This window comes from Heliangelus exortis, chromosome 4, assembly GCF_036169615.1.
Source record: "Heliangelus exortis chromosome 4, bHelExo1.hap1, whole genome shotgun sequence".
Classification (NCBI taxonomy): domain Eukaryota; kingdom Metazoa; phylum Chordata; class Aves; order Apodiformes; family Trochilidae; genus Heliangelus; species Heliangelus exortis.
The window spans coordinates 14875582-14898036 of NC_092425.1; the positions used below are offsets into that span (position 1 = coordinate 14875582).

The window sequence follows — 22455 nt, forward strand, 5'->3', positions numbered from 1 at the left end:
TGAACAACATATGCATTGCTCTCCTATAGAAACAAAAAAGTTGTTGGGTACAAACTGAGCAGCAACATGAAAGTAAAAAAAATACTTTTTTTTTTTCTTCTTTTTTTTTTTTTTTTTTTTTTTTTTTTTTCCCCTCAATGTACAGCTGCACTGTTTTAGAAAACATCCCTTCCTTTTCATTCTCACTGCCCCAACTGCAGTCTTCTAGTTCTTACTTAGTTAAGACCTTGGACCTGCAAACATTTATGCATTTCAGTAGCTCTAATTACAAAGAGTATCACTTCTTCAACCATTCAGATTCTGGAGTATTCATTGATGAGCAGGTTTGCTACAGCAGGTCCAAGAAGGGATGTGTTGGTGGTTAGCAAAGTGCCACTTTGCAGCAGAGCACGTGTAAGACATTGCATTCACAAGATGATACTTTTTTTCACAGAACAAGGTCCCTAATATTTTTCAACTTTTACTGAATGCACAGCATGCTACGCATTCTACTTTGGACAGTAGGATCCAGCCTCCAACCAGGTGCTGACGCTATGGGCTGCAGGGCAGTGACCCAACTACATTATTGGTGATGGACCAAGAATTGCTCCAAAGCTGGTCAAATGGCATTAGGCACCACAGTGTCAAGCGCCTAACTTTACTCCGGCAGAGTGATAAGGCTGAGATAAGCAAGAAGCAGTGCAACTATAAAAAAAACTAAGACACCACATCTGACGTCAGATATGCGGCGTGCCAGGTTGCAGCGAGGCCACGGCTGAGCCGCCTCTCGTTCACACACCACCCCCCGCTCGCCCATCTCACCGAGCGTTTGAAGCACCGAGCTCCGTACCGCATCTCCCTGCCGGGCTCCGCCGCCGCCACACCACCACGGCCCCGGGAAAATCCGCCCAGCTCCAGGCAGCACGGCCCGGAACCGCGCCACTCCGCGGTGACGTCATGGGGAGCGCGTAGCGTCACAGCGAGCCTCGCGCCCTCGGGTGGCGGGGGTGCCCAGGGCAGAGCCTCAGCGGTGCGTGGTGCGGTCCTGCCCGGCCGTGCTCAGAGCCCCGGGGCGGCCGAGAGTTAGGAAGTGCTCATGGTGAGTAGAAACGAGGGTCAGCTCCTACTTGCCTACTTGGAGTTTGTACAAGGGAGAGAAGCATTTTTCCTCCCGAAGCTTAACTAAAGAAGTAAATTTAACATGGGTATGAAAAACGATAAAAACAGGGTGATTGTTGCAAGGTGTGTACTTGTGAATGACAGAGAGCAGGAGCTTTGCATCATCACATGTGGCAACCTACACTTGCCTCCCTGGAAAACAATACTTCTGGCTCACCTACAATTCAGCAGAAGCAGTCATGAAGGACAGGAGGGTGTGAGCAATGCCCACAAAATGCAGTGAAGGTGTTCTGCTGTAGTGTGCAGCCTATTCCTCTGTGTTAAGAGGAGTAGCAGAGAAAATCTGAAGTGCAGTGGAAAAACATCACCCAGGAAAGCAAATAAAACTAAATTTAAAGCTTAAAAATGAGTTCTATCCTTTCCCTAGCAGGTTTTTCTACTTTTAAGCACAAAAACTATGCTGCAAGAACTTAAGTGTAACACAAAATCTGCAGATACCCACTAGAAGTTTTTACCAGCTGTACATGAACTTAGAAATGATAGTCACACTTCTCTTTTGTTGCATTTATTGTGCATGAACTTGAGTCACATTTTACTGGTTTTCATAGAAATCATATAAATTGATACAGTCACATCAAAACCTGAGTTCTAAAACAAAAACCATACCTATTCCTTACATCTATATTATAAAACCCTGGCTGCATTTCAAAAAGGAACAGTTTAGTGTTTGATAACAACAAAATCTCCAGTGTTTCTCCTTTTCCTTTAAATGAGACAACCCACATTTTTGTTGCATACTAAATAGTTTTGTTATTTCCAACATTGTGCCCTAGGACTTGGATAGAATGGTTTTCTTGTTTTACTTATATCTAAATACAACACCACTCCTCATGAGACACCCCCCCTCTTCCCAGTTGACTAATGATTACCCTGTCACCCCAGAGATATTTGCTTCTAAAATAATTCTTGCTCTACACTGGCAGAAATAGAACCATTCTGTTCTGGGTACTGCTTTTACCAGCCTTCCCCATGAAATCCATAAAATAGAACAAAAAATTGTTTCCCCAACCTTCCTAGAAGACCTTTGTCTTCTGCTGCTTTTCACCTCACCACATACACTATTTTAGCTTCTGAATCAGGATGCTGACATTTTTTGACAAGTCAAAAGTAAAGCATAAGGATGCATGTAACTGAAGCATCTTTAAAAGGATCTTTAAACCCATTTGACACAAATTAGTTACTAGGCCAATAAAAAACTTACAAGTATTTTTGAATTAAGTTAGTTCAGTTGGCAGAGTAGGAATCTTGTTGGTTTTTACAGACTCCTAGTAGTGGGAAAGCCCCAGCTGCCTACTCCCTGAAGATCCCTCTGAGAGGTTTTAAAGTTAGAATTCTGAAAGTTGCTCAAACTACTTTGCTTTGGTTTATACCACACACTAATGTGAGACTTGCCATTCTAGGGCATCCACTGCTTTCTCTTTTAATTTGAAATTGGATGCCAAATTCCCCCACTAGCACAGGCAACAGTTTCATTTATTTTCTTGGCAATGGAGAAAAGATGACCTATCCAGAAAGCCAGTATCCACTTCATACAGGATTCCTTCATATAGGATTACAAGCATTGGGACTCAATAACACAAGTTGTCTAGCCTCAGCTTCAGCATTAGAAACTGAAGATATCTTTTGCAATGTCATTTTTCCAGAAAAAAACAACATTATATTCCAGAAATATAAAATACTTTGGTAGTTTAAAGCTTAAAGGTTACAGAAGTACAAAATAATGGTAACAACAGAACAAAGTTAAGCCATTCCCTCAGGTCCAACTTAAACCTATTAGGAATTACAAATCCTTGAAGTTCCAAAACTTTTTTCTGAACAGATGATCTGAAGACAGCCAGAGTGTCCAGTTGCAATAGGTTTACAATATATGCACAACTCATCCTTCCACCTTGTGTTTCAAAATGTGGAAGATGACTGAAAAGTCATCTGTACAAATCTGTCTGGATATTATGTTACCTCATGTGCTCTTCAATGCTCCTGCAGCAGTTTTCCAAAAGCTGTTAAGTTTTGATTTGCTGAGATGTTAGTGCCAACAGTCTCTTGCTGAGCAGTGCATTGTGTCGCTGAAGATACTCTATTACATCTCCTTGCTTCTCAACTATCTCTTCTAAACTTGAATTTTCCCTTGAGGTAACAAAAGCAAATATGGTTTTCAGTAAATAACAGCAGCTTTCAAACATATGATAGATATGTCAGAGCTTATAACAAAATACTTAACCAGGTTGCTTCCTTCAATTTTACTTCACTTGACCTCAGTTAACTTTTGAGGGAGGAGACAATTGACAATGTCTTTATGTTTAACCCCCATGTTACATGAGAAGGCAGGGAGAGAAAAAATTTTGGCTCAGCTTTATGCCAAGTATACATAATGGAGTTAAATATTTCCTGCCAGACAGTTACAGAAAAGTTGTGGTTGTATAAGGATTTTTACTCTTTACAAACTTAAGGTTAGAGAGACAGGCAACATGCTAAAATTGTCCTAAGAAATCTACAGCTTCTTGTCCAAGTACATTAGGAAATTTCTTTTAAGCAGGCATAGTATTTTTACCCAGAGATCATAATCTGTTTAAGACAAATTTCTCCATTAATCTGTAGTATGATATACTATAATAGTGGTCTTATCTGCCACAATCCTGTAACAGCAGCAGCAGCAAACAGTTGTGCTATTTCAGATCTATAACCTCATGCCCAGCTAACCTCCCACTTAGATACCTCCAGCTTTCAGACATTATTATTTTCAACATTAACTCAAGTTAATACAGAAAAATATGAATTCTGTGAAATCTATAATTGGGAACTTCTAAGAATACAGCAAGAACAAATACAAATGCCCAAGCATATTCTAGTGTAGCAAGATGAACCTCTTTTAGGGCACGGCACTCCAAGGTCCAACCAGGTGTTCCAGGAGAAACTCACCAATAGTGCTCTGAGTCTAATGCTCTCAGGGCTGAGCAGCCTGAATCGGTGCTACTGCTCCAAAAGTGGCCTCCCCTCTGGCTTCCTCAGGTGTGAGCTTTATTGGCCCCCTAATCCTGCTCATGCGCAGTAGGGGCCCACCCTAATCAGGCACAGGTGGGCTTAACACAAGCTCATGCCCACTACCTGGCAATTAGTGCCACCTGGTTGCCTCATTTCACTACATTCTAGTCTTCCCTTACACATAATTTTTCCCTAGCCAACTTGGGAATCTGCCTTCTTTATACATATGTAAGCATCCTGGAGCTTAGAAAGTTGTTCCTCAACCCTGCAGCATTTTGTGGAGCAACACTGGCCTTCTCCTAGTTCTTAGAAAGTGAAGTTAGCTAGAGAAGAAAAAAGCTCAGGTCCAATTAAAAACCTACTGTAGTTAAACTGAAAAAAATAAAGAAAATAAGTTTTGTAGACATAAAGCTTGTAACCTTAGCCACTGATCTATACTATCAACTTAAAGCACCAGAAGAGATCTTGATCCATAGCTTAGGTTGAAGAGGTCATAACATTCAAAAAACATTCTTATAACCAGGGTCAACTGAAGGCCTGACGGGATTCACTTTTCAATAGACCTTAACTCTCCAGGGAAAGAGAGTCAGGAGTTGTATAGAGCTGAATTAAAAACAACTGTTTTGGAACTAGTTCTCACAGGAAGCTTGCACTCTTTAATAAAAAATAATCAGTCTTTTCCTCAGCTGGTCATTGTTACAAACTCATTCTCTGGGCATTTGAGAATTTCTCAGGGGAAAAGCTGAATGAGAAAGGAACGAGGTCTACCATGCATTCCCCATGGTGCTCATATCAGTGAAGTCAGACACTGTATCAAGATTCAAGACAACTTTAAATCCTTCCTGTATCCTGCACATCTGCTTCCAAACTCCATGAAAGCATGTCTATGCTGTGATACCAGGGGAAGGGCTAAAGTCACCTCTGCTCTTCAACTTGTTACTGAGGTACCCATATAGAAATAAGCAGGTCATATTGTATCAAAAATTCTAAAATTTTGACATGGAAATCCATGGTAGCTTTGCTGACTGGTTTTTGTTATGTCATACCAGACTTGTTTCAGCAATTGGGATGTTCACACAGTCAGAAGGCACACAGAGGACAAACAAGCAATAAACCTGTTTGTGAGGTTAGTGTTGGATACCTTCTCTTTCATTCAGAACATCTTTACCTCTTAAGTAGCGCACTCACCTTGAAAAGTTTTTTTCCCAAACTGGAAATATATTCCAAATCCCTTGCTAAAAATCTCATGTCCAACTGCTGGCACAGAACAAAGCTCCAAAGTCCTTTTTTCCTCCACCTATTAGCTATCCAAAATAAATTTCCTTACCTAAAACCACTGAAAGGAGCCAGGCTTCTGCAGGTATACTTTAAATAACAGTGTAAGACACTGGTATCTCCCATACATTTATGTATGTCTCCCATATATACTCAAACTACATAGATTAAGCACAGTTATTTATAGCACATTAAAAGATTGGAGCATTTGTGGATGGTTGCATAAATCATTCCTGTTGTCACGTGAAGATTTCTGTATCCTAACAAATTGCTGTTACCATGTATGAAATACAAGAGTGTGTTACTTCTCATCTGCACATATAAAACAGCAGCCTTAAAGATGTAGTTTCCTTCGTAACTATTATTCCCATCTTTCAAAATCAACACCATGGACTGACCTATTTAGTTTAGTTTAGTTTTCTGCTGGGTTGGAAAGGATCTCTGAGATCAAGTCCAACCCTTGATCCACTACCACTGTGGTTCCCAAACCATGGCACTGAGTGCCACAACAGTCTCTTCTTACAAATGTCCAGGGACAGAGAATCCACCACCCCCCTGGCAGCCCATTCCAATGCCTGATCACCCTCTCTGGAAAGAATTTCTTCCTAATATCTAAGCTAAACCTCCCCTGGCAGAGCTTAAGTCCATGCCCTCTTGTCTTACTGAGAGCTGCCTGGGAGAAGAGACCGACCACCCCCTGGCTCCAACCTCCTTTCAGGGAGTTGTAGAGAGTGATGAGGTCTCCCCTGAGTCTCCTCTTCTCCAGGCTGAACAGCCCCAGCTCCCTCAGCCCTTCCTCACAGGACTTGTGCTGGATCCCTTCACAGCCTCCTTGCTCTTCTCTGGACCTGCTCCAGCACCTCAATCTCCTTCCTGAACTGAGGGGCCCAGAACTCGAGGTGTGGCCTCACCAGCGCTGAGTACAGGGGCAGAATCCCTTCCCTGGACCTGCTGGCCACGCTGTTCCTGATACAGGCCAGGATGCCATTGGCCTTCTTGGCTACCTGGGCACACTGCTGGCTCATGTTCAGCTTCCTGTCAATCCAGACTCCCAGCTCCCTTTCTGCCTGGCTGCTCTCAGCCACTCTGTGCCCAGCCTGGAGCTCCCCATGGGGTTGTTGTGGTCAAAGTGTAGGAACTGGCACTTGGCCGTGTTGAACCTTTGTTTCAGTCAACAGATATAAGATTATATGTAAAGCTAATGGAAGCAATGCAATTATATTAGTCAGTGTTACCTATATACATACCATGGCTGAACACAGCACAAGATTAATACAGAGTCTTACCTGAATCCAATTTCTGAGGTAATGTGACTAGGGTAGGCATACATCTTTTCTTCTTCAATTATGTCAGGTCTTGGCTTTGCACGATTGAAGTTACTTATTTTCACTGCAACAAAGTTTTATAAATTAGTTGGAAAGCAAATAAAAAGAAAAGCTCTATTACCAAGCTCCAAGTTAAAAACAAAAAAATCTGTGAAGAGGTAAGTGTAAGATTGTCTTAGGACAATGGCAGATAATAAAGAAAGATAATAAGGGAACCTGGGGATTAGGGAAGAAGGAAAGAAATTGCACAATCTCTGCTCGTTTCTGGAATGGCTTGGATTATAAATTAGTGGGGTTTTTTTATTATTTGGTGGTTTGGTTTTGTCCTTCAGCCCTGGTGCTTAAAAGACCACAGAGAAGACATGGATAGGGAAGCTTGAACATACTGCTTAAGATATGTAAAGTTTGACTGCCACGTAAGAGAGGGTAAAACTTTAGCTATCTTTCAAGGGTATTAAGATTTAGTCTTGAAATTTAGGCTATAAATAAAGCAACATGCCATAAAAAATAGTAAAGACTTTTGATACCATTATCTAGGTCAGAACTTCTAATTTAAGCTCCTCCACAAAACAGTATTTTAACTAGACCACCTGCAATGATCCAGCAGCTTGTCTGCCTCCTCTATAACTAGGGCAGACTTGTTACAGAAAGTATTAAGTATTACACTAAGTATTCAAGACACAGTGGCTCTGTGATCAGCTTCCCATTGTGAATCTTGCAGCCTTGGCTATCAAAACCAGACAATCTCTGGGTACCTGTGAATTAAGACTAAATTTTAACTGAGATGAAATGGGGATGGGTGGGGATGAGAGAAGCTATAGCTGTCCTCTGCATTACTTCTGGAAGAACACTGAAAATACTCAAAGCTATTCAGTATCAGCTCCTGATTAAGGGAATCTGAGAGATCCAGAGAACAAGTTCCAGACTCTGCAGTGGGGGCTGCTTGTGAAGCAATACATCTGCTGCCACTAGAAACATAACAGTCCAGTTCTGTGAGAAAACCACACTACTTCAGCAGAAAAATACTATCCTTAAAAGTCAATAATATGATGGGGTTTATTACAGGCCACCCTGCTAAAACAATGCTAAGACCCTAGAGAGGTTAACTACAAGTTAGGCTCAAAGGTTAGTTATTTCTATGACCGTGTTCCTGTACAAATAAAGCCACAAAGGAATGAATGTGGAATTCCCAGCATATGTTGTTTGTGGGAATGTTAGCCTTTTATTTAAGTTATATTGGAAGTATGTAAGAAAGTCATTAAAGACATTTTTAGTAAAGCTTTTAAAACTTCACTCCTTGTCCTATTAATAACAAATTTACAATAGTAACCTGACTTTTAGAACCATCTGTCTCATGCTTCATCCCACACACTTGAACACCTTACTTGAACAATTTATGTATCTCAAGTCTGTTATAAGTAAATCACAACAATTCCTCACAGATTTTTGAATCCCTGCCTCTGCATCCTACAGCTATAAATATATACACTGCCAAATGGAGATTTTTTTTTAGAAAGGCAGTTGTACTTCACAGGACACTGGGCATCATACAATTCATAAAATAGCTCCATCAAGCAAGAAGAAATATCTAGAATTACAATCATGTATTCCATGCCACTGCTTTCATTTGTAAGCAGTAATATTTAAATAAGTCCAATACATGAACCTTCTAAAGAAGAGTACTTATACCTCATTCTAGTAATTAAGAAATAACTATTACACAGTGGAGAAACAACGTATGAACTGGTGCTACCTTTCCTCCAAAATTTAGGAGTAATATGCTCACATAAAGAAGAGGCTGATCATGAGCTTCTAGTGTAAAGTGACCTTAATCTCCCCACTGCTCCTCAGCTACATTATCTGCTACTATCTTAGCAGTAAGTAGTATCTGCTAAGTGCCTTAGAGAGGGACACTCTAACCCAGAGCAGAGGGCTGCCTTTAAGATTAACCTACTAAAGAAGCTTCATGATTTCAGTCACAACCTACTATGCTTTAAAGAAGAAAAATTCTGAGTGGCACTATTACTACAGATTCTCAGGTAACTTTCAAAACAGACCAAATAAATTTGTTTTGCTTCAGTAGAACTATAATGCTTAGAAGGTAAAAAACCACTACACACAAGAAGCAGACACGAAAAAAGTCTCCTAGCTTACCTCAACATATATTCAGATTGAAAACAAGTTACACTACCCACTGGGTAAAGGCAGCTTGGGTGACTGGAGGTCTTACCTATCTTCAGGTGGTGTTATGCTGTATAAAGATTAGCCCTAGCTCTGCACACCAAGCTTTTAAGAATGAATCTTAGACTGTCTTTTTGGGGGGCTGCTAAGGTTATAATGTACCTGTTGCAAAGAGACTGCCTTACTCCTTCCTAGCAATGCAGCTCTGTCCCTCCTTCACTTTGGTTCCAGGACCCATTGGACCCTTCAAGCATCCTTCAGCTGGAAAGCAAAACACTGCACCCCACAGCTTCCTAGTGTAAGCTGGGTAATGGATTTGATGGATGCAGGCACAAACACAGCTAAAGCCAGGAAACAAGACCCTTTTTTAGTGACAAATAAGCAGAAAGAGTTTGAGAGTGATTATGGAAGTCCAGGCTCAGACCTCACTACTACAGAAGGTCAACTTTCTTGCAGTTTCTTATCCTTTCCTGCCAGGGCAAGAGACACACAATATAACTCTTAGAAGCTCAAAGAGGCCTCAAGGTAAGAAACAACATTTCACTGAATTCTTAATGCTCTATTAATGTTTTGCGATTTATCTCTTACTTCCCCAGTTTCACAGTAAAGTTAGTATGTGTATGCAAAGAAGGAATGGTCTCCAGAATTCTTGGAATAGTTCTCTAGGATTGCAATGCCTTTATTCTTCCAGAGGAGAGTTAGTCTACTTGAGCCATGCTGGTTCACTCAGAGGAAAGCCTGACAAGCCTTGAGCCTGCACAGTTTTAAGAGGATTTAAACTTGGGGCCTAATTTCTTGTTGGATTTTGGTGAGGATGTTGTTGCAGCAGAGTCAGGACTACATTTTATTGGCTAAATGACCAAGCTACTTAGCAGTATTTCTCTGTGTGTCATTATATTGCCAAAAACATACTGAAGTTTTCTTCCAAAAACAGAATTAGTAATTAATCAAGGATGAAACCAAAGAAGTCAGATTAACACAAATACCAACCACCATAGAGACAGCTTTTACTTAAAAATTTTAAGCTGCATGCAGTCCTGATGGAGATATTTCCACTCTCCTTTCTTCTGTTTGATTAGAAGTCAGAAGCAAACTAAGTTTTTTTTATATTGTTTTTGTTCCTGTTCCACAAGAAACCAGAGCTACTGGGGCTACTTAGCCAAGGTATCATCCCCTGGCTTGTGGCTGTAAATAACCAGAAAGCAGCATCTCAGAAGCAGGCCTATAAACTAACAAACTTGAGAGAAGGAACTCTAACATTTAAACAGGGACAGACTTCACAGTTAACATCTCCAGACTTTTTTTAGACTACAAAAATAACTTCATTTTTCAGTGTCTTGCACCTTTTCAGTGGCTTGACTTTTTTTTGGAGGGAATCCTCCATTTTAGTGTCAAAGAGGCACTGAAGCTTTTGATTGGACCAAGGAACCAGAAGAATCTGGAGAGTAAGGCACATGGTACTATCAACTAGCCAAGTGCCACCTGCAAATTCCAGACACAGTTCTGATAAAGACACAGAGCTCTTACTGCTTCAGTTTGTGGTGCACACATTGGAGAACACATAGCTAAGCAGACAAGATTGTTCACAGGACACTTTTGCAACAACTGTGCATTTATTGGCACTTCACTGCATCAGCAGCTGAGGTAACACAGAGTTTTCATTTAGCAGCATTTGGGAGATCAGTCAAGCCTGAAAACCTTCCCATTTGTTTTGGATTTACCTCAGTTTTTCTATAAGCACAGAATCATTCCATATGGTTGCAGTTAAATGTCTTGGAGTACTCAGGTAAGCTACTGTGAGGACAACCAAACAACTGAGTAGTAGCTACACCAACATCACTCAAGAAGCCAAAATTTGCCACTCTCACCTGTGTAAATCACTAAGCATGTCAGGGAGCTAATCAGCTCCAAGCCCAGGACTCCCAGGATTAGGTACAGGTACACTTTGCTGTGATCAGGAAAGGAATGTTGCACTGACAGAATCAAAAGCAAGGCTGCATTACCTAGAAAACAAGTGTTATATTTTACAGGTTTAACAACTGCATTAGCTGTTGAAAGTAACTGTTCTCTCATCCCCAGTATCTGCATTAGGCTGTGACGTATCAATAATCCTCTTTCATTTCATACCATACTTGTCTCTGGCTAATTTCCATTTCTTTAACAGAGGTGATACACGCTCACAAGTGCTGGCAGCAAAACAAAGCTTTATTTCAACATTTGGCCATAACAGAGAACTACAAGTTTTTCTATAGATTTTGCTGACTTACAAACAAGAGTAGAAGAAGTGTACAAGGCAGAAACAGTTTCTAACTGCACTGCTGGTATCCATCCTCAAAACTGCCTGGAAACTCTTTATTTCTTTCAGCTCCTAAAAGTTCCCAAGTGGTGGATCTGAGTGTACTTCAATGAAGCTAACAGGAAAAAACCCCACACACCTTCCTTTTCATAGGGAGACACTGGCATAGGTCTCCAATTGATTGGCTATTATTTTAATACTTGCAAGTCACTGGAAGTTCAACTGAAATGAGCACAATTAGTCAAGGAGAGCAAGTATTGAATTAGACCTACAAGCATTCTTAATTCTTTACACACCCTCTTCACTTTTACAGAGTGTGAAATGTTCTTTTCTATCATCTTGTAGAGATGATATAGCCAGTAAAGCACTAAGGGTATTAAGACCATAGACTTAGCTTAGGGACTATAGTTCCCTTTCATACTGTTTAAGGCAATGGAACTGTCAGGATTGAAGTGGTCTCAGCAGGGGACTTGCAGTAATGGAGCTAACCACCCTCTGAACTACAAATATTTTAAATAAAAGTCTACAGAACACTACATACTACACTTAAATGCTTGCAGACGCCCAGCTTGTTTGGTAGGGGAGAACCAGGCTCCATTTAAGACTGAAGATAGGCCTGAAAAATTTATATTACATTGCAATAGGCAGAAATAGTCCTTTTACTCTGACAAAACACCCTTAAACCTGCTGTAGCCCAATCTTGTCACTGCATTTGAATCGTATCTTTATTTTCAGAGCTCTATCTAGTGGCCATAGCCTGAAGTTTTGCACATTCATCAAGCTGAATAGCTTTTTTTTAAGCAAGTGGATGGACAGAAAGCTAGGGTTATATATGAGTAGGACCACTTTTTTTTTCACTAAGGTGAAAAAATTTCTATTCCAGTTAGTCTGATGATTTACAGAAGGAAGGTATTATTATAAGAGGCAAAAAATATTGTAAAAGCTAACACTGTTCCCTTTTCCTATGCTGTTTCTGTGTGAAAAATCCCTTCAAGTTAAATGGCTTTTAGTTGTAATTTCTGTTCTAAAAAGCTGCACCAGCTAATCATACCAACTCATCTTTAATCTTCACTGGCCAGTGATGTATCTTAGAACATAGTTAAATCACTCCCATACACCTCTTTGTCCATAGAAAGTAGGAGAGGGCAGTCAGAGGTAGAGCTAGATGTTACACACAGCCCCACTGGCAAAATAAGCAATTTTCTCCTCTTCAATTTCAGACAGCTTTTGAGCAACAGATAGTTAATCTGTTTCTACTTGAATTGCTAAGCACACTTTTCAAAAGAACTAGCAGTCTTGCCACATATCCAACTAGACAAAGAAGTATGCAAATCAAGATCACTGGCTGCAAACACTGCTTACTGGCTCAAGATTTTGTGGATGAAGACTAGAAGTTTTACTCAATTTCACACTCATGGGCATTTTTTCCACTACAAAGAGTTCTTTACAACATGCATCTGGCAAACCAGAAAGGTCAGTCAGGAGACACATCTGACTAAAATAATTTATATAGGTTCACAGGCACAATTTTAAAGTTCATAACATATAATTTACTTTTATATAAAAACTTTTCAGTCTTCTTCTGTGTCAGTTATAAAGCTATATAAGGAAAAAAGAGGAAAACACATTCACTTCACCTGTGGAGTTTATCAGCAGTGGAAGCCTTTTCAGATGTCTTGTTGATCGGTATATTGAGAAGTAACCTCTGCTTCTGACTTTACTGTGGTGGTGCTGAGTGTATTGTTCAAAAAAAAGATGCAGAATCCACAGAATTACTTTTGCAATGATTATGACAGTCTGCACTTTAAGTGGGTGAGTATAGTTTCCAGGGCACTTATCCTGATTTGGATTGGGGTAAGAACAAAACATGGCTGCTAAAAATGCTAGAACAACAAAAGCAACCTGGAAGAAAAAGGGAGACAGACAAAAACTCTTGAAATCAACATGTAACTATATAAAAAAAAGATAGGCTTATGCAATTTAATCATTTTGCATTACTTTCTGAATTGATTTTCTTAATAGTTGAAATAATCTATAAAACATCAGATGCATATATTAACTACTACATGCCATTCTGAGAACATACTCATGACTGAAATTCCTTAGTGGTAAGATAGTCTTCGAGGGGGGCAACCAGTCTCCAGCTGAACAGAGCTGAGAATCACCACTCCCAGACTTGCTTCCAAGTCAATTTCACTGTTCCCCAAGTCACCCCTTCATATTGACACTCTCATTTCTGGACGCTCTTTACTATGTCTTCTTACTTTAAAAGGAACTTGATTTGTAATACTGAAAACAAAACAAAACAAAATAAAAACCCCAAAAAACCCAAACACAAAACCAAAAAACACCCCCCCCAAAAAAACCTGCATCTTTCTAGGCTCATTCAATGACACTTGTTACTCCTCAGCAGGATAGGCTCATATCCTATTGGCACAGTGTATGTTTCTTTAAAATGGAATTCCCTAAATGCAAAAAAATCATCTCTTCACTAAATCCATTAAAGATAATCTCCAGGCTATGACATTAGACAAAAAGTGAAACATCATTATAGTAGCTTACAAAACAAAATAGGTAGACAGATTTTTCCATTTTGCTCAGAATTTGTCAAAATGGCCTAACTGCAGGCAGACAGGTTATATATACACACCCTTATCTGGTCCTTTAGGATTTTCTCCAAATTTTCAGCATCAGCAATCTTTCACCCAACTAGAATGCAGTCTTGAGTGCACATTACCTGGGGTATGTGTCTAGACACAGGGCTTTTAAAAAAAAATATTCATGGAATGGTTTTGTCATAGGAAATACTCTCTACTGTTTTCATTCAATAAAAGATACAGTACTTCTCATTCTTCATCATTCTACAGAATAGGAATATTTTAAAACAGAACAGAAAAAAACCCCAACTTGATAACTACGTTAAACTGATGCAAGTGGGAATGGCCTAGCACTGCAGCTCTGCTAATTTCTACAGCAGTGAATATAAGAGGAAACAGGTAGCTGGCATTACAAGTAGCATTTATTAAAAATGCTTTCCTTAAATTTTATGACAGTCCAACAAAGGTGCTTCAATCCAGTACATAGCTTTTTTTTTAATACACAAATGCTACTCTTTATAAGAATAACTTCAGTGTTGTGTATGTGCACACACAAAGGAGGTTATGGAAAGACAGACCTAATATAAAGGAATTATTTCTAGCCTGTACCCCTTACACTGCTCTCCAGAGTCTCCGGGTAGGAGCGAGAAGCCTGCAGAAAAGCAAGGCTTGGCAAGAGGAAAGCCACTCAGAAACCCAGCCCTACCACGCTCCAGCATATCCTATGCATGAACTCCAGAATTGTTTGCTACCAGGCAGCTGTACCAGATCATCTATTTGCTGATTAACCCCACTTTTTACAGGAGGTACAGGAGTGCACATAAGAAACACTCTGATGTACATAATACTCTGAAGGCTTAACTTCCTCAGGATTCTTGCACCTTGGCCAGGCTGAGCATCAGAAGCGAACCTGGTGTCACCATGTTCCACAATGTTTGTGCACACTCGCAAAAGCAGAGAGAAAGGAAATCCAGTAAGTTTGTTTTCCCTATCGATCTTTCCAGTTAGAGACAGCATCATTTAATGGTAATTATAATGCTGTTTTCACCAACAGAAAAATATACTTCTCCATTTTGCCTCAAGGACCAACTGGCCACTGCAACAGGTTCAGTAACAGCAGCAAGACTACCTGGAAAAGTGCACACTGGCAGAGGCCTTCACAGTTTTCTCTCTCTTCACTTCCCCACATATATCTCTATTTGCTAGAGAAGGGAAGAGATGGGGATGGAAAAGGCAGCAGTTTCCTAGGATTTGGGTGACGGACATTTGGCTACATCAGTTATGGTAGAAGACAGTAAGGCCTCAAATCTAGGTCTAAGTATTTACTGCTCTACTACCAACAGGAGTGTCTCCATAAGGCAGACTTCAAGTGCCATCCTAATAGAGTGGCAACAGTTCTAGTAGGGGAAGGTAATAAGGCTTGCTGTGCAGTTTCCATTGGTAATTTTGGTAGATTACTCAGCAGAGCAGTCTTTCCTAAGGCCATCTGACAGGCAGAGGGACATTTCTTGATATTACTAAGAGGCTCACAAAACCTTTCCTTCTAAAATTAGGAGGCCAAGGCAGACCGAACAGTTTTATGCAGCTGCCCAAAGAGAGACCTTAGGAGGTTGGTAGGTGTTTTTGAAGCTCTGGCAGAGACAATGTATTGCAGCACATTGGACACAGCACTTTATATCCAAGTCCAAATGAAGCTCTAAAATAGCTAGCACAACACAGACTCTGTGCACTCTGACTTTAACCACCTTTACCTCAGTTGTAGTGGCATTATGCAACCTCTTCTGTTAAACCTTAGCATCAGAGCTCTTCTTCATATTTGGTCTCCACGTGCTCACAAGCAAAAACAAGCTTCTCCAGCTTATCAAGGACAAACTCACTCTTGGATAAGACTATCTTTACTTCTGTCTACCAGCTTCAAAAAAGACCTTCATACTCTTAGGTAAAAGATCTGTCCTTTATCTCTGCTTTTCACCCTTAGCCCAGAGAAGTCAGTTAGTGCAGGAAGCAACATTTGGATTCCTTTCTCTCTATATCCATTATGATGCAAACATCCTTTAGCAAGTTCAACTTCACTTGTTTAGCTACAATAAGAAATACCTTTAGATTTCCCTGTGAAATTAAGTTCAGCCTCCAGAAGGCATGTCAGAAATTATCCTAGCCCTCTATAATTAGTCTAAGCAGTTATACAGCAGCAATATTATTTAGAAGTACACATCCAACAACACAGAAGAATGACTACTTAAAGTTATTTTCTTTGTAACAAGATGTGTCACAGTTAGACTGAGAACACAACAAGCATCACATAGCATATACACTATGAAAAACCATTGGTAAACAAGACTTGACTGGTCTGGGAGGCCAGTGTATGCAAATCTCAAGAATTCTGTCAATGGGAACAGTAAGAATTCAAAATAGAGATAGCAAATTTTCATAAGGAAATCATGCTTATTAAACTTACATGGATTAGCAACAGAAAATTGGCAAGGAGAACTGCTGGGATAGCATGAAATCTTGGCCTTAGTTGGGAGTGCAATGTATGAGATGAAATAAGTGGTGCATCCAGTAGAGGATCATCTTCTAAACTCTGTGTTATTTCCAAGGAACCCTGGAACAGAAAGGGACAAAGTAGTAACAGGTAAGCTCTAAATGTAAGCTACAAAAGTTCTAGCAATTTCCTGTTAGTAAACCAAGCTTTCTGGGGAAAAAAAAACCCAAAACAAATGGTTAATATCTTGATACAAGCTCTTAAATTACACGTAAGCTCTCATCACCTCTTTATGTAAGAACTCAGTTGTGAAGAAATCCAATACTAATCCGTATCCCAGCATCACACTGATGGGATTCTTTAGGAACCTTATCCTTTAAAATGTATCACACTTATCTCAGCACTACTTCTGAGAGAGGCCACAAGTACTGCTATGTTTACCTGAAAAGGTGGAAAAAGGGAGTTAAAGCCTCTCAAGTGTATTTTATACGGGTACTTTGAAAATCCTTGTTACTCTTCCTACTGTCCAACTGCAACAGGCAGTAACAAATCTGCAGTGTACTGGTTACAGTTTCAAATGACTCGGCCCCTAAATCTGCTGACATGTCAAACCACCTGTAGCAGTGGTTCAGACTAAAGCCAGACAAGAAATAAGTAGCCTTTCAGATGGAAGAAAACGCAACCAAATGCCAAGCAACACAAGCTCTGCTTTTATTAGAGAGCATAGAATCATAAAATGGCTAGGGTTGGAAGGGACCGTAAAGATCATCTAGTTCCAACCCCCCTGCACAGACAGGGACACTTCCCACTAGATCACTTCGCTTAAGGCCCCATCCAACCTGTCCTTGCACACTTCAAGAGAAGGGGCACACAGACCAATTCAAAAGATAACAAAATTCAGATTTCCAGCCAACTTTTAACTGCTTTTCTCCTGAGCAATACAAGACAAGGGCAGACCCCATCCCACTCCAGACTTCTGGCTATTCAGAGACACGCCAGGGTTCACGGGGCTATTTGTATTTTTTGCAGCTGAGGGCTTCTCCTTGCTATGACAGAAAAAAGCATAAGCCTCAAGACAAGTGAGGTATGTCATTATTCTAAACACTAGCTAAGGATGAGAGACAAAAAAAATTTGGGACTGGACCTATGTTTATCCTTCATGTTAATAGGAACAATGTTGATTAGATCCCCAGTTATTTTGCCTACAGACAGTTGCCTACAGTGAAGGAACTGGCCACGAAGGGTTATTTCAGTCAGCAATCAGTTTTATCTTAGTACTGTAAATGTCACGCTTGCCCAACAACAGAAGAGTGTGAACAGGCCTCCCTTACCTATTTGGTTCCTTTTAATTAGCCTGGTTTTTGACTGTAAACAACCCTTGAAGAAACACTTGCCCAGTAAGATGACCTTTTGTTGCACACCTAGAAATGAACAAATGGCATCCCTCTTATGTCACTGCTATAAAATCCAGTAAAATGGGGCAGGTATAATTTTAAGCTCTGAAAGCAAATGTGCAGGACCACCACTCCAGGAATCAAGACATATTCCTTCACTCCTTCCCAGAAGAGAATTAATAGAAGGGTTAGCAGCTCATACCTCCCACAAAGAGGGTGATCCTCCTTAGGGCAATTTCCTTTATTTCTTGAGGGCAGAGTAACCTATCGCTTGTGCATTACCATGACAAATGATTGAACTCCTTCATAGAGAGCTTTATCAGAACGTCTGACATTACTTGCCACAAGTCGAACTAAATTCACCTTTTCATCCTGAAATGCAGCTAGCATTAGGAAGCACTGGGTGACCAGCAGTGACCAACCTCCCCCAGCAGATATTACTACAGGCAATGTGGGAGGAAGTGAATTAAAACAAGAGATGTGATGCCATGCAGTCAGTATGACATTAAAAAAAAAACCAAAAAAACCACTATGTGTCCTAGCAAGATCAAACACAGGTTTCACATAACTAAGATGAGCTAAAACCACAGCTCTTAAAAGCCAAAACAACTTGGAAAAAAAGGCCTTCTGTGAAGGATGTTATCAGAAACACAGTAAGCTCCCCGATCCATTTCCAGCATGTGACCAGCTCCACAACAGTTCATCTCCAGGAGGAGAGGCAGGAACAGGCGAAAAGCCTGGCCAGCACAGACTTCTAGTCGGGTGGGTGAGAAGAGGGAACGGGACATCCAAACAAACAGAAAAACACTGTTTAAAAAAAAAAAAAAAAAAAACAAAAAAAAACCGAAGAACCAAACAAGCTAAACAAGAAGCCCCGATTAAATGAGCAACACCGATTTATAAAAACTCCAGTTACTCGAGGGTACTCCAAGCACGGCCGGGAAGGTGCAGCGCTCTGCAGGGCGGCCTCGGCGGCCCCTTTACTTCGGAAAGGACAACTAACGAGACGCCTCGGAGCTCTTCGTACAGAAAACAGGGGAAGGAAGAGACAAAACGAAAAACCACCCATACTCGGCCAGCGGCCCTTCGTCTCTCGCACTCACGTTATCCAGGTTCTGCTGCTGCCACCGCCTCCCCGCAGTCAGCGCCATTTTCACTGTCCCCCTCCACCGCCGCCTCTTTATTTAATCGTTGCACCAGCCGCAGCCCGGGCGTTGGCTGACCAGGCGCAGGCCCCGCCACCCCGCCCCGCCTCAGCATTGGCGTCTCTGCCTGCGATTGGGTCCGAGCCGCGCAGCAGTGCCGGCCCCGGGGCGGGGCCGCAGCCTGAGAGCCGCCGGTGCCCGGTCTGCGGGCGGGGTATGGGCTACGCGACCTGCTCAGTTCCGCTGCGCCGGCCGGGGCCCGGCCTGGGCCAGCCCAGCCTAACTGTGGCCGCGCTACTTGCTCAGGGGATGAGTACTTCCCATCTCACGAGAGGTGGGAGCGAGATGGGTAAGAGAGCAGCGGGGGCTCAAACGTGTGTGTGTGTGCGTGTGTGTGAGTGTGCGTGCGTGCGTGAGTGTGTGAGTGTGTGTGAGTGTGTAAGAGTGTGTGTGTGTGTGTGTGTGAGGCTGGGTCAAGTTGAGTCAGTAGCCCGGGGCTGAACTTAAAAAGGTGGCTAGTCAGTGCAGGCCCAGGGCTGGCGTCCCTGCCAGGCAGGTGGCTCAGGTGGTATCGTGGAGACGGGAAGGTAAGCAAGAGCAAACAGCAGCAGGTGCTTAGTGAAAAAGTGTGGGGATGAAGGCAGCGTAACATTGCTCTCAGCTGGCTGTTCATGACTACCTTCCCTTTTTCAGCAATTTGTCTTGCAAGGGCTTCTTGAGGAAGGGACAGAATATGTTCACTTACTGGATCTCCATTTAACGTGTCTGGGAAGTTTTCACGTGCACAAGGCACATAATAACTCCTCTAAGATATCTCTGGCCCCGTTGTATATTTTGTGAAGAAACAAATTTCTTTTAAAATCTTGCCACTGCTAATCTCATAGCCTCTTGTTCTTGAGAGAGACTGCGGCCACCCGTGCAACTCAGTTTATGGTCTTTCCACTCCTTGACACCCTTTTGTATGCCAAATACTCCTTCACCACTTTAGTTACTCCTTGGTAATCTTTGTTAGCTTATGTGACATATTCCAGCTGTATTATTTGGAAATGGGAACGGCTGGGATGACATGGTGGTCAAGCGTGTGCATAGCATGAGTTTACAAAGCAGCATATTTATTATCTTTTGTGTGCTGCACTTGTCAGCTAATGTTTTTAACCTTCTGTTTGCTTTATTAGACCATCCCTGAGCTGATTGAAGGACATTGAAGAGGATCAAGGCTGTAAGAAGGGCTTGAAATACAGCAAGATAGCATAATCTCTAGCTTGGAATTGTTAGCTCTGTACCATATAAGAGAAGCCAGGGCTGTGACCCTGAAGGACTGGTGTGGCTCTGCCACTCAGGAGAGAATGCAGAAGTGCCAGAAGAAAAAATCTGCTCTTGAGATACAGGCTTCTTCAGGTTGTCCCAAGTTTTTATCCCTATCTCTGCGACTTCTCTTGAATATCTTTTTGTAGAAAAATACCCAGCTGAAAACTCTTACCCAGAGCATTTACATTCATAATTTGCACTCACTCGTTACTGTTTTACATAGATACATATATTTGATGAGGTAGCCAACTACTTTAAATGAAAAAGAACTGTTAAACTTGCTGGTTTCAATAAGATTAAGTCCAGCACCTGTGGTAAGAGCCTGCTCAGTTCCACTTTCTCATCCCAAATGTTCTTTTTTCCTCTTTCTTATTGTGCTTCCTCTTTTTTTTTTTTTTTTTTTCACAAGAACACAAATCCTACCAATGAGGAGACAAAGATTTTCTGTGACAGAAAAATGAGGTCACAAATTCACCGGTTGCTGTTGAAGTAATCAGCATTACTTCTGTAAGGTGTTCTGCCTTGCCAAGAAGTTAGCTTGGCAAGTGTGGTCTACTTCTACATAAAAAATAAGAGTGGTTCAACAGATCAATCTGAAATTTGATTGTGCAGTTTTTTAAGAGGGTGCTGTGTGCCTGCCAGAACTTCCCATTTCTTTGTATAGCTAAACAACTTACCTGCATAGTACCTTGTCTGAGCTTTTGCTCAGCTTGAAAAGCTCGAAGTCTTCTTGTTTGTTTTGCAAGGAGCAACAATTTCTCGTGTTCTGGTTAACAAATCTGTTCTGGAGTAACCAGAAATGCTTATGTGCAACATATTGTACCAAGTCACCCAGCCAAGAAAGCAGTTGCAGTTAATTACAATGGGTGGAATATATGTATTTTTAAACTAAAAATACATTTATACTAATTAAAAATACTTTAGCAGTGTATTTTAAAAAATAATTAAAACAGTATTAAACTTAAAAAAACCCCAACAAAATAATAAACACAACAAACCAAAGAAAAGCTTACAAAAACGGCTTTAATTGATGGCCAAAACAAAATGCTGATGGCACATTTCTTTCTTGTTTCCCCACATTTGGTTTGCTTGCTTACATGTATACAAGTGCACATGGTTTTGTCCTTCAGTCTGGAGGGTTTGGATTTGGAATTTGGCAAGGATGACATTTGAGAGGAAACAGAAGGGAAGAAAAATACATAATAAAGAAAATAAGCGATATAGAACAGTTGTTTAAAGACTTAGGAACCAAGAAGCCTAAAATAAGGGATTTGATTCATAACTTGCATTCCCAAGCTGAAGCGACTTTTTTACTAGCACAATAATTTCAGTTGTACTCCTTCTACCATTGCCAGTCTCTATAAAATACTATAGGCTATCTATAATCTTGGTTTTAGCCTGTTTGTACAGATACACAATACAGTCAGGTCAGAAACACATACTGCATTGTATCAGCAGCATACTATTTAAAAAGTGAGCACCATTGCTTCATAGTAGTTGCCATTTCTCTGTGCCTGGTCAGAGCTAATCTTCTAACAATCTCCTTTTGTTCAGAAAGACAAAATTTAGAAATTTGATCTAATGTATCACATACTGCAAACTGCTGTGGAGTTAAAAGATGTATGCAATGTATGTATGTATGCAATGGCTTGCATACATACATGCAGTGTCTGTGATACATGCCACTAGACGAGTGTTTGAGATAAAATAAATCAATGCTTCTGACTATAATTTTAGAATCTTAAAGGCCCAGGAAGTTTAATTTATCAGCACTCATTTGAACAGGTATGATTTTATATATAAGTATTCCTACTGAATGGAAAATGAAATATTCTCAATGGGTTACTAAAGAGCGCGCTTGGTGAAAAAAATACAAATTTAAATATTTGCAATACATAAATATTTCCTGGGCACAACAGCTGTTAGCTTTTTCAGAAATATGTGACTGCTAGTTTCAACAGGTTTACCTAATCTATGTATGTAATCTTTACAGTAGCGATCTACTCTTGTTCTTAGTAGATCACCCAATATATGTTTTATTTTGGTATATTAGTTATCAGGTTCACAGGTAATTTTCAGTACAAGAGGTTTTAATTACATAAGGTTTTAAAGACGTAAGACTCTTCTGTTAAATTCCAGTTCCATCTTTTGGCACATTTTGCAGACACTACCATTTTAGGGTACCTGACTTGAAACTCTGCTGCTGAGGGCTGATCCAGTGCTAAGGAGTATAAAACAGATTAAGATATGTCCTCTTCTTAAATTACTTCCTCTGCAACTCCATCAATAATGATGAAGGAATATATCTGGAT

The 22455-nt window shown here is 40.7% G+C and overlaps 1 protein-coding gene and 1 long non-coding RNA gene across 2 annotated transcripts in view; both read right to left on the reverse strand.

Moving 5' to 3' along the window:
• Positions 1-967, reverse strand: part of LOC139795884 (uncharacterized) — a 30494-nt gene extending 29527 nt beyond the window's left edge. The window contains exon 1 of the long non-coding RNA XR_011725735.1: positions 716-967. This is a non-coding gene — a long non-coding RNA (uncharacterized lncRNA). The remainder of the gene's footprint in view (positions 1-715) is intronic.
• A 680-nt stretch (positions 968-1647) lies between these two features.
• On the reverse strand, positions 1648-18938 carry TMEM192 (transmembrane protein 192). Its single transcript, XM_071743108.1, has 6 exons — positions 18794-18938; positions 16270-16416; positions 12852-13116; positions 10787-10921; positions 6699-6801; positions 1648-3282 (listed from the first exon to the last, which is right to left on the reverse strand). The coding sequence occupies exons 1-6, from the start codon at positions 18839-18841 to the stop codon at positions 3159-3161; spliced, it is 822 nt and encodes a 273-aa protein (XP_071599209.1). The 5' UTR covers positions 18842-18938; the 3' UTR covers positions 1648-3158.
• Positions 18939-22455: the final 3517 nt, after the last annotated feature.